The sequence below is a fragment of the Delphinus delphis genome, chromosome 8 (genome assembly GCF_949987515.2).
Source record: "Delphinus delphis chromosome 8, mDelDel1.2, whole genome shotgun sequence".
NCBI classification, from domain to species: Eukaryota; Metazoa; Chordata; class Mammalia; order Artiodactyla; family Delphinidae; genus Delphinus; species Delphinus delphis.
The window spans coordinates 86,557,018-86,568,539 of record NC_082690.1 but is presented as its reverse complement, the minus strand read 5'-3'; the positions used below and the strand labels follow the sequence as shown (position 1 = coordinate 86,568,539).

The window sequence follows — 11,522 nt, the reverse complement described above, 5'->3', positions numbered from 1 at the left end:
AGTGAGCGTGTGTGGTCGGGGTTAGGCCCATTGTGTTGGAGGGGGTCTCAGAGGGGGTCTCCAAGGGTAGAGATTGGGCCCTGGCCGGGGTGTGGGGTGGGGCCTGGGCTCTGCATGGCAGCAGGGAGGCTCCGAGGGCAGAGGATTAGGCCTGGGAGGCCAACTGGCTCCCCGGTGCCTAAGTGGACAGGGAAAGCCCTGGTCCTTTTCCCTTCTGTTCCTTCGTGCCCCTCCCCCACCATCTCCCCCAGGGTCTCCCCCATCCCTGCTGGACCCCTAACTGTGGGTGGGTCCTGCTGGGTGTAGGAACTCCTCCCCTCCCCCAGCCACCCCTCAGGGATACGGTCCCGTAGGTCCGGCCTTTACTTTTGCTCCCCCTTCCCTCCCTCCCACTCCCTCAGGACCCACGTGGCTGGAGGGGGCCTAGGTGGGCAGAGCATCAGGCCCGGGATCTCAGCAGGTTCCTGGGGACCCAAGTGGGCAGGGGAAACCTGGCCGCACTCCCTTTTGATCCTCTGTCCTCCCAGTGGTCCCCAATCTCCCCCTTTGGGCGTGGAATCCCTTCCCCTCCCCCAGCCGCCCTTCAGGGGCTCCATTCTCGTCCCACCTCCACTTCTCCTCCCCCTTCACTCCCCCCATGCCCCACGTCCTACGTGGTCATGGGGGTTCCTCCTGTCCCCTTAGGTGTCCGTGGTCCCCCACCGGTGCCTGGTAGGTGCCCCGCTTGTGAGGAGACGCGAATTCTGTGTCATCCTAGTATGCCACGTTGACTCCGCCCTCCACGTGTATCTTTTTGAATTACTGTTTTTGTTTTTTTCATATCTATATGTAGGAGTGGAATTGCTGGGTCACATGGTAGTTCTATTTTTCGTTATTTTGGGAAACTCCCATACTGTTTTCCACAGTGGCTGCACCAATCTACTTTCTGTTTGGGGTTTTTTGTTCTTGTTTTTCATGCATCCAGAATGCTTCTACATTTTGAAATGGGGACCCCTGTCCCGGCCAGGTGAAGAGGGAAGTACCATGTTGATGGACTGGATCAAAGCTCACAGTCCAGCTGAAAGAAGAGACTGTCCAGGAAACTGGAAATTAGCTAACAGGAGGGGAGCTGGGAGCTTTCAGGCAACGAGCTTGGCAGTGAAGAACCAGAACCAAGAAGTTCCGGGGGATGGCAGGGACTGAGGTGGGGGCAGGGCAGGCAGCGGTGGACGGTAATGAGGAGTCACTCACTACCTAAGCGAAGCTGCCCCCGACCCAGAGAGGGCCATCAGGCGATTCAGAGAACAAAAAAATTAATCCCTCTGCTACTCAAAAAGTTTTCATTTTATAAAACCATTAAACTAGCATCATCTTTCTATGAGTTTCCAGGGCTGCCCAAGTCACCAAATGTGGTGGCTTAAAACAATGGAAATTCATTCTCTCACAATTCTGGAGGCTGAGTCCAAAATCAAGGTATTCCAGGGCCATGCTCCCTCCATAGGCTCTAGGGAAGAATCCTTCCTTGCTTCTTCTAGCTTCTGGAGGCTCCAGGTGTTCCTTAGCTTGTGGCTGTAAAATTCCAATCTCTGCCTCAATCTTCATATGAGCTGCCCCTGCTCCCCCGCTTTGGTCTCTTAGAAGCACACTGATCTTTGATCATCCCAGATGATCTCATCTGGAGACACTTGCAGAAAACTTTTTTCCAAATAAAGTCAACTTCACAGCTTCCTGAGGTTAGGACATGGACATATTCTTTTAGGGACCATCATTCAACACACTATACTCTTTAAAATGTGAGTTTTACTCAAACATATAGTTTCATAATGCAATTCATTCAAGAGCAGAAAATACAAGGACAATTTAAAATAGCATACTTTAAGCAAACAATAACAAAGCAAAACAAAAATAAAAACGACAATGCACAATTCGCGTAACAGTCAATGAGAGAATAAGTATTTCCTTTGCAAAGAGTGTCATAGTCGAGCTTTCCACATGTGATTGATTAAAATTTTCAAAAACTCAAAAGTAGGGCTTCCCTGGTGGCGCAGTGGTTGAGTCCGCCTGCCGATACGGGGACATGGGTTCGTGCCCCGGTCCGGGAAGATCCCACATGCCACGGGGCGGCTGGGCCCGTGAGCCATGGCCACTGAGCCTGCGCGTCCAGAGCCTGTGCTCCGCAACGGGAGAGGCCACAACAGTGAGAGGCCCGCGTACCGCAAAAAAAAAAAAAAAAAAAAAGTATACATAACTTTTTGAGTTCACCTCCACTAACCTTTCACATCTTTAAAACTCTGATAAGGATTTTAAAGCCTTCAATTTGTCTTATCAGATCACTGAAAATAGAATTTGGCCCTTTGCCTTTATCATGAACTAAGAGGCAAAGACATGGCCAAGCAGTTTGCCCATTGTTTTTCTTTCAGAATAGTAAGTGCTAAGAAATTCTTAAAACTCATTTCTGTAGCAGAGATTACAAATTAGAGTGATGTCCCTTTATATGGGAAAGGAAAAATTAATGTTTTTAAACTGAAATTCTACATTGAATTTGAAAGCAACAAGGTAATCTCTCAGTGTTTCTATAAGCCCAGACCAAGCCCTCATTTTAGAAGAATAGTAGATTTTAAAACACCAGGAGTCGATTTTGAGAGAGCGGTGTGCCAGAAGACGAGTGAAAACGCATTTTAAGAAGGTGAGAATGTGAGAAATGAAAAGACATGTCCACACAAAAACACGTGCACAAATATTCATAGCAGCATTATTCACAATAGCCAAAAAAGTAGAAACAACCCAAACATCTACCAACTGATGAATGGATCAATAAAAAAGCTTATTCTGGGCTTCCCTGGTGGTGCAGTGGTTGAGAGTCCGCCTGCCGATGCAGGGGACATGGGTTCGTGCCCTGGTTCGGGAGGATCCCACATGCCGCGGAGCGGCTGGGCCCGTGAGCCGTGGCCGCTGAGCCTGCGCGTCCAGAGCCCGTGCTCCGCAAAGGGAGAGGCCCGCGTACCGCAAAAAAAAAAAAAAAAGCTTATTCATACAGTGGAATATTATTTGGCAATAAAAGGAAATGAAGTACTGATCCATGATACAACATGTAAGAATCTTGATAACATTATACTAAGTGAAAGAAGCCAGTCACAAAAGATCACATGTTGTATGATTTCATTTAAATAAAATGTGTAACATAGGCAAATCTATAGACAGATTCGTGATGGCCGAGGTTTGCAGGGCAAGATTAAGTTGGGGGAATGGTGAGTGCTGCTAATGGGTACAAGGCTTTTTGGGGGGTGACAGAGATGTTCTAAAATTTATTGTGGTGTTGATTGCACAACTCTGTGCCTATACTAAAAACCACTGAATTATACACTTTAAATGGGTGTATTGTATGGTATGTGAATTCTATCTCAAAAAAAAGCTGGGTTGTTTTTTTTTAAAAAAAGGTGCCAATGATCAAGTGTTTTAAACACTGCTAAGAGGCCAAGCAAGGTGAGTATGAGAATGGACCACTGGGCTGTGTGTGTGTGTGTGTGTGTGTGTGTGTGTGTGTGTGTGTGTGTGAGATGTGTGGTAAATTATACATAAAATTTACCACTTTAACCATGTTTAAGTGTACAGTTCAGTGGCAAATACATTCATGCTGTTGTGCAACTATCACCACCATCCATCTCCATAATTTTTCATCTTCCCAAACTGAAACTCTGCACCCATTATATAAGAATTCTTCATTTCTCCCTTCCTCCCACCCCTGGCAACCACCATTCTACTTTCTGTATTTGTGTATTTGACTATTCTAGGTACCTCATAGAAGTAGAATCATACCATAGTTGTCCTTCTGTGTCAGACTCATTTCACTTAGCATAATGTCTTCAAGGTTCATCCATGTTGTAGTGTGTGTCAGAATTTCCTTCCTTTTTAAGGCTTAATAATATTCCACTGTCTGGATATACATTTTGTTTATCCATTCATCCATCAATGGACCCTTAAGTTGTTTTCACCTTTTGGCCCTCGTGAATAATGCTACACAATGTACACATATCTCTTCAAGTGTCTGCTTCCACTCCTTTTGGGGATATACCCAGAAGTGGGATTGCTGGATGGAACCATTGGATTTTAGTGGCATGGAAGTCATTGGTGACCTTGGCAAGGGCAGTCTGCTTGTAGGTTCAAGAAAGGACAGAAGAGCGTGAAGATAGCAAGTAAAGGTAATTCTTATAAGATATTGGGGAGAAGAATAAAGGGGGCAAAGAACAAGAGAGGCCTATGAGATCAAGAGAGGATTCAGGGAGACTTACAAGAGCAAGTCATCCTGAGAAGAATGATACAGAATTCCAGAGCAGGCAGAAGGGCATGGACCAGCGCACGTATAGGGGGCTAACTTTCAATATGAACCGAACTCATCTGTGTCAACAGGAAGGAAAAAAGAGCACGTGGATGTCAGTGCTGGCAAGATGGAGGACTTCGGTGGAGGAAAAGATAAGGAAGTTATCCTATCCTTGATGAACTAGGAGCAGAGGGAGTAGGAGAGTTTACTGAGGAAGGAAAGTCAGATTTCCAGGCCTGCTGAGGGCCCACTTGAGGTCGTGGTCAAATTTTTAAAAGCCCACTTCGTAGGGCTGTGTTTTGCTCCTGCCACAGTCATTTCCAGTGTAAGAAATGAATAAGTGAGAGGCCTAGTTTACCAAGGCTGGGTTCTGGAGTCATTACAAAATCTAAACAGGGGAAGTAAGGACAAGAAGAGGGTGATGACCAAGGGAAGTTGCTAGTAGTGTTGAAGAACTGATGGGAGGGGAGGCCTATGGGAAATTAGGTTAATGTCCAGATATGTTCACACACACACACACACACACACACACACACACACACACAATTGGCTCTGTGGGTACAGTACACTGCCTCACCCTTTGACTTGGGCTTAACCATGTGACTTGCTTTGGCCAATGAAATATTAGTGGGCATGATATGAACAAAGGCTTGAAAACGCACTTGTGCAATTTGAATTGCAATCCCAGTTTCCTGAGAAAGGAAAAACAGGTTTCCTTTTCTTGCATTCTTGCACTTTTGCCGTTATTATGAGCTAGCCATCACCATGGGTCCTGTGTATCTTAATGTCACTTAAAAGTAATATCATTAGATAGTAACTCCCAGGAAGTAAAACCCAAAAGGAATAGTTAACTTCATCAGTATTTATATTTGAAAATTACAAAATAGGTCTCCAGAGTAGAACTGGGGACACTTCCATGCAGATTTTTACATATGGAAACATGTTAGGTACATGTAATTTAACTACCAGCTTATTTTTAGACTACAGAATAGAACAAGCAGAAAATCAGCTCAAAAACACTGTGTTTATAACCAATATTTAAATAAATAACCTCCTTCCCATCATCAGAGTATATTAATTTTTATGACTTTATCTTATATATTTAATAAAGAGATGTAACTATATAGTAAAGTTACTATATTGAAAGTATTCACCATTGGGTACAAATGGATAAATCTGTTTTCCATGTCTACAAATATAACAGTTTCCAGGCACATTCAAACACAGGAGGGATTTAAGCAGGAGAGTTTTGACAGGAGAGTAAAGGAGTTTGAGCTAAAAGATTGAGAATTTGTATCTACTAGTGTCTAATGGTTTCCTGACGCTCAAGATCTGATTCCTAAGAGTAAGCACAAACTGGTTTTGAAGATCTGAGATGAAGGGAATAAGAATTTTCAAGGAAAACAAGTTTTCAATTAGCATTCAGAACTCATTTTTAAAGTGTTCCCCTTGAGTTTCAAGCACGATAGGCAAATACGGGTTAAAAACAAATGAAAAAACTTGAGCTTCTGAGCCCTATTTTAAAAATTCATAATCATAAGACTACAATGAATTCAGTAAAATTGCAGGATACAAAATTAATGTTCAGAAATCTGTCGCATTTATATGCACTAACAACAAACTGTCAGAAAGAGAAATTAAGAAAACTATCCCATTTACAGCTGTATCAAAAAGAATAAAATACCTAGGAATAAATCTAACTAAGGAGACAAAAAGCCTGTGCTTAGAAAACTATAAGACACTGATGAAAGAAACTGAAGATAACAAAAACAGGTGGAAAGATATACCATATTCATGAACTGGAAGAATTAATATTGTTAAAATGACCATACTACCCAAGGCAATCTATAAATTCAATGGAATCCCTATAAAATACCAATGGCGTTCTTCACAGAACTAGGACAGATAATTCTAAAATTTGTGTGGAAAACACTAAAGACCCAAAATAGCCAAAACAATCTTGAGAAAGAACAAAGCTGGAAGCACCATGCTCCCTGATTTCAAACTATACTAAGAAGCTACAGTAATCAAAACAGTATATCACAAAAACAGACATATAGATCAATGGAACAGAACAGAAGCCCAGGAATGAACCCACACCTATCCAGGTAGTTAATATACAACAAAGGAGGTAAGAACATACAATGGGGAAAACACAGCCTCTTCAATAAATGGTGTTGGGAAAATTGGACAGCTACATGCCAAAGAATCAAACTGGACTACTCTCTCACACCATGCATAAAAATAAATTCAAAATGGATTAAAGAGTTAAATGTAAGACCTGAAAGCATAAAACTTCTAGAAGAAAACAGGCAGTAAGCTCTTTGGTATTGGTTTCAGTAATATTTTTTTCGATCTGTCTCCTCAGGCAAGGGAAACAAAAACAATAATAAATAAAATGAGACTACATCAAACTAAAAAGTTTTTGCACAGCTAAGAAAATTATCAACAAAACAAAAAGGCCCTACTCAATGGGAGAAGACATTTGTAAATGATCTATCTGATAAGCAGTTAATATCCAAAATATACAAAGAACTTACATAGCTCAATGTCAAAAAAACAAACAACTTGATTTAAAAATGAGCAGAGGACCTGAATAGACATTTTTCCAAAGAAGACATACAGATGGCAATCAGGCACATGAAAAAATGCTCAACATCACTAATTATCAGGGAAATTCAAATCCAAACCACAATGAGATACACTTGTCAGCATGGCTAATGTCAAAAAGACAACAAATAACAAGTGTTGGCAAGGATGTGGAGAAAAGGGAATCTTCGTGCAGTTGATGGGAATGCAAATTGGTGCAGCCACTATGGAAAACGGTATGGAGATTCCTCAAAACTTTTTTAAAAGATTACCATATGATCTAGCAATTCCCCTCATGTGTATTTATCTGAAGAAAATAAAAACACTAATTCAAAAAGATATATACACCCCTATGTTAACTGCAGCATTATTTACAATAGCCAAGATATGGAAACAACCTAAGTGCCCATCAACAGACGAATGGATAAAAAGATGTGATATATAATGGAATATTACTCAATCATAAAAAATAACATCTTGCCATCTGCAACAGCACAGATGGACCTAGAGGGTATTATGCTAAGTGAAATAAGTCAGACAGAGAAAGACAAATTCTGCACGATTTCATTTACATGTGGCATCTAAAAACCAAAACGAACAATCGTAACAAATTTCCCAGAGGAGAGGGTGGTAGGGGGAGGAAAGAAACAGGTGAGGGAAATTAAGAGGTACAAACTTCCAGTTGCAAAATAAATGAGTCATAGGTATGAAATGTACAGTGTGGGGAATATAGTCAATAACTATGTAATATTGTTGTATGGTATTATACATATCATAACCAGACTTACAGCGGTGATCATTTTTAAATGTACAGAAATACTGAATCACTACGTTGTATAACAGGAACTAACATCGTGTTGTAGGTTATTTATACTTCATCAACAAACTCAGAAAAAGAGATCAGGAACTTCCCTGGTGGCACAGTGGTTAAGAATCCACCTGCCAATGCAGGGGATCCGGAAAGATCCCACATGCTGCAGAGCACCTAAGCCCATGCGCCACAGCTACTGAGCCTGCGCTCTAGAGCCCGCGAGCCACAACTGCTGAGCCCGTGTGCCACAACTACTGAAGCCCACGCGCCTAGAGCCCACGCTCCACGACAAGAGAAGCCACGGCAATGAGGAGCCCGCACACAGCAACGAAGAGTAGTCCCCACTCGCCGCAACTAGAGAAAGCCCGCGTGCAGCAACAAAGACCCAACGCAAACAAAATTAATTAATTAATTTTTTTAAAAAAAGAAAAAGAGATCAGATTTGTGGTTACTGATCAGATTTGTGGTTACTATCAGGTGGGGGTAGGGGAGAGGGGAACTGGAAAAATGCAGTCAAAAGGTACAAATTTCTAGTTATAAGATAAATAAGTACTAGAGATGTCATGTACAATAAATATCATTAATGCTACTGTGTGTTACATATGAAAATTGTTAAGAGAGTAAATCCTAAGCGTTCTCATAACATGAAAAAAAATTTTTTTCCAGTTCTTTAATGTCGTACAGTATCTATATGAGATGATTAATGTTAACTAAACTTATTTTTTTTGTTTGGCCGCAACATACAGCTTGCGGAATCTTAGCTCCCCAACCAGGGATCGAACCTGGGCCCCTGGCAGTGAGAGGACTGGGTCCTAAACACTGGACCACCAGGGCATTCCCATTAACTAAACTTATTGTGATAATCATTTCATGATGCATGTGAGTCAAATTTATACAGTGCTGTATGCCAATTATATATCAATAAAACTGGGAAGAAAAAAAGGAAAAATTTTTTTTAATTAAAACTCATAATTAGATAAAGAAGTGAGCTAATGAACAAGAGATCTAAGCAATTTTCAAAGCTGGGAAATTTGCTGTTTTCCCAATAGAATAAAGTTCTGGTCCCCTGTATCTCAGAGGCTATGTCTAAAGGCTACTGGTTTAAACAAATAACATACTACCCTCGTGAGGCTGATATTTTCAATTATACAGGTAAGTATCTGATAACAGATGACACTCAGATTCAGAGTCTTGAGACATTCCAAGTTATATATGGAGCCTAAAGAAACCAAATACCAGTCTTCTATTTTTATTTACAGATTATTTTATTGTAAAAAGATAAGCTATTACAGATCAGCCTGTTGCAAAATCAATACTATATTAGCATAAATGTAATTCCAAGTTTTAAAAACTCTGATCAGTTCCAAGCAGGAATAAACATTAAGCCATGATGGTACTGAAGTTATTTTCAAAAGACACCACATTGTGCTTCCTATAAGGAACTTAGAAAAATTTAAATTTCGGAGTGGATTATCTTCATCTTTTCTTCTTATATAATTACAGCCATATTTTTATATAACAGGCCATGAGATGATATGTAAACATATTAATTTCACCAAGATTTTTTCTTATCAAATAAAATCGTATTTCTGCTAGAAACTTTCATTCTAGTCATTTTAAGTAAATAGTCAGCTGTCAAAAGCAAATACATGTTTCTTTCAAATGATTGTTAAGCTCTAACGTTCACTTACCCCTAGGAAGATAGCATTAAAAGCCATTATTACGTTATTCGCTATAGAAAGCTGGGATTATCATTTTACAGACATAAACTTGCATTTGTATGTCTGGCGCAGGAGAATCTTCCATCCAGCGATGAGTGGGCATGTGTGTCAACATTATGCTTTGCTTCATAGGCGGACGGACGACCCTCACAGATTAGCTTTCTCCCTTGCAGCCAAGTGAGACCCAGGATTTACATAGGTGTGAATCGCGCTCTGTTTCGAAAGACCAAGACCAGCAGGTTACTTAACTCACTTGGGCAGCAACTCAGTATTTATCTTAGCTTTAATCTGTGCTCAAATGAAAATAAGCATTCAGAATTTGTTCACCTTCGGCTGTCTTATACTGCCCAGGGCTAAAACAAGGAGCATGTGCTTTCCAAGTGAGTTCTTTATATCTCAAATGAGATTCTGAACAGCTGCTTAAGAAACGGAATAGCTGTCCCTGAGGAGAATCATCATAAAAGGAAACCCAACTACGCCCATCCACGACACGCCCCCTCTGCCACAGCCAGGATGCTCTGGGCTCACCTTAGGTTTCTCAACGTTGTATTTATCCAAAAGAGCCTGGATGCGGGCCCCATAGTCAGGATGGACATCGCTGAAGTTCTTAACCTGTAACCAGGTGAAAATAATGTAAGCATTAGCCCAGCCCTCACTACACCCGTCCCCAGAGTCCGCCTCACAGGGTCGACTCCAGAGGGGAGGACGGACGCTTCCACGGGAGGCAGAACCACACAGCATTCACCAACACGGATGAAGGCTTGCGTCCTGGACATATACTGGCTAAGCAACCTTGCCTGAGTCACTCATCTGAGCTTCAGTACCCACTCCTCATGAAATCAGTGAGATAACTAAAGCTACCTCATACAGTTCATATCCGCTCCCCAGAAAAATAAGTGGGATGATTAAATCTACCTCGTGGAGTACCGTGAGGAAAACGCGCTATGAGGCGAGCTCCATTTACAGCAGGTAAAGAGCTGACCTCGGAGGAACGCAAAAAGTTACAGCGATTTGCATGAAGAAACAGGCCCAGACACTGCCTGAATTTAAAGTGAGATGTACAAACACTGGCCCCTGCTGGGCACCTAAGCATACTTCAAGCAGGAATTCCTGACCGCGGGCTGATCCTGAGGTGGGGCATCAAGAACCCACAGGGGGCCTTGCAGCTTCAGCATATGTGAGAGGAGAAGGCCAAGGGTTCAAGCCCAGTTCTCTACTTACAAACGGTCTTATTCATTCTTATCAGTGAGATGAGAAAATACCCACCCCACCTATCTCACAGAGCGAGACCGTCAGGCTCTCTGCCCCAGACAGCAAGAACTATTAGCGCCCAGGGACTTAAAGGGTTATCTTTCATACACGCCCTGGTGAAACACAGTTATAGAACCTTGCCTGCAGATAGAGCACCCAGCCTGCTGGTACATATCTCCGGGCCTTAGAACACATCCCAGACAGCTGCCCCCATGAACAGAGAAACAGCAACCAAGAGACAAAGAAATAGCCGGGGTTCCTAAATCTGCAAGAGGCTAACTCCCCTGCGGCAGGCCGGGAGACCACAGCAGAGCACACAACACAGCGAGCTACCATCAGAAATACCCTGGTGCCTCAGCTCAAAAGTTCAGCCTGAGCCTTTGGAAGCAGCTCAGTTCTGACCCCAGAAAACGTGCAAGTTTCTAGTTTCTTCCGAAGGAGGGTCAGGCATCATAACATCAAGTAGTCAGGCTGACTTCAAATCGCAAAAATGTAATCTGTATTTCTTATCACCTGAAGTCTAAGCAAAATTGTGGCAGGACCCACATTTTGACATTGGACATTACTCTCCTACACAGAACTTGGCTGCAGTCAGACTGAACAGCATAGGAGACCATTCACCCTAAACTCAACTAAATTATTATACACTGGACAAAGAGCTAAGGATCAATGGATATGGCATATATACTGGAGGTAAAACACAGAGAGAAAAGAATCAGAGGTTGATTGGGGATTCATACTAGTTTTTTTAAGTGTGCTTAGCTCAAGTGAAATAGAAATGACACTTCCATGGAAGGGTTTTCTCACACAGCTGCACTCTCTTCTCCTGCCAGCAGGTGTCACTCTTCGGCTT

The 11,522-nt window shown here is 42.2% G+C and overlaps 1 protein-coding gene across 2 annotated transcripts in view; it reads right to left on the bottom strand.

Annotated features, from left to right (window-relative positions):
- Positions 1-1,427: 1,427 nt before the first annotated feature.
- Positions 1,428-11,522, bottom strand: part of CAT (catalase) — a 44,902-nt gene continuing 34,807 nt past the window's right edge. Inside the window, exons 11-12 of one of the 2 annotated variants that reach the window (XM_060018684.1) lie at positions 9,947-10,030; positions 1,428-9,631 (exon numbers count right to left, since the gene is read on the bottom strand). In XM_060018684.1, coding sequence (XP_059874667.1) covers positions 9,566-9,631; positions 9,947-10,030 — 150 coding nt within the window. In that variant the 3' untranslated portion in view covers positions 1,428-9,565. The remainder of the gene's footprint in view (positions 9,632-9,946; positions 10,031-11,522) is intronic. The other variant, XM_060018683.1, reaches the window with a different exon arrangement.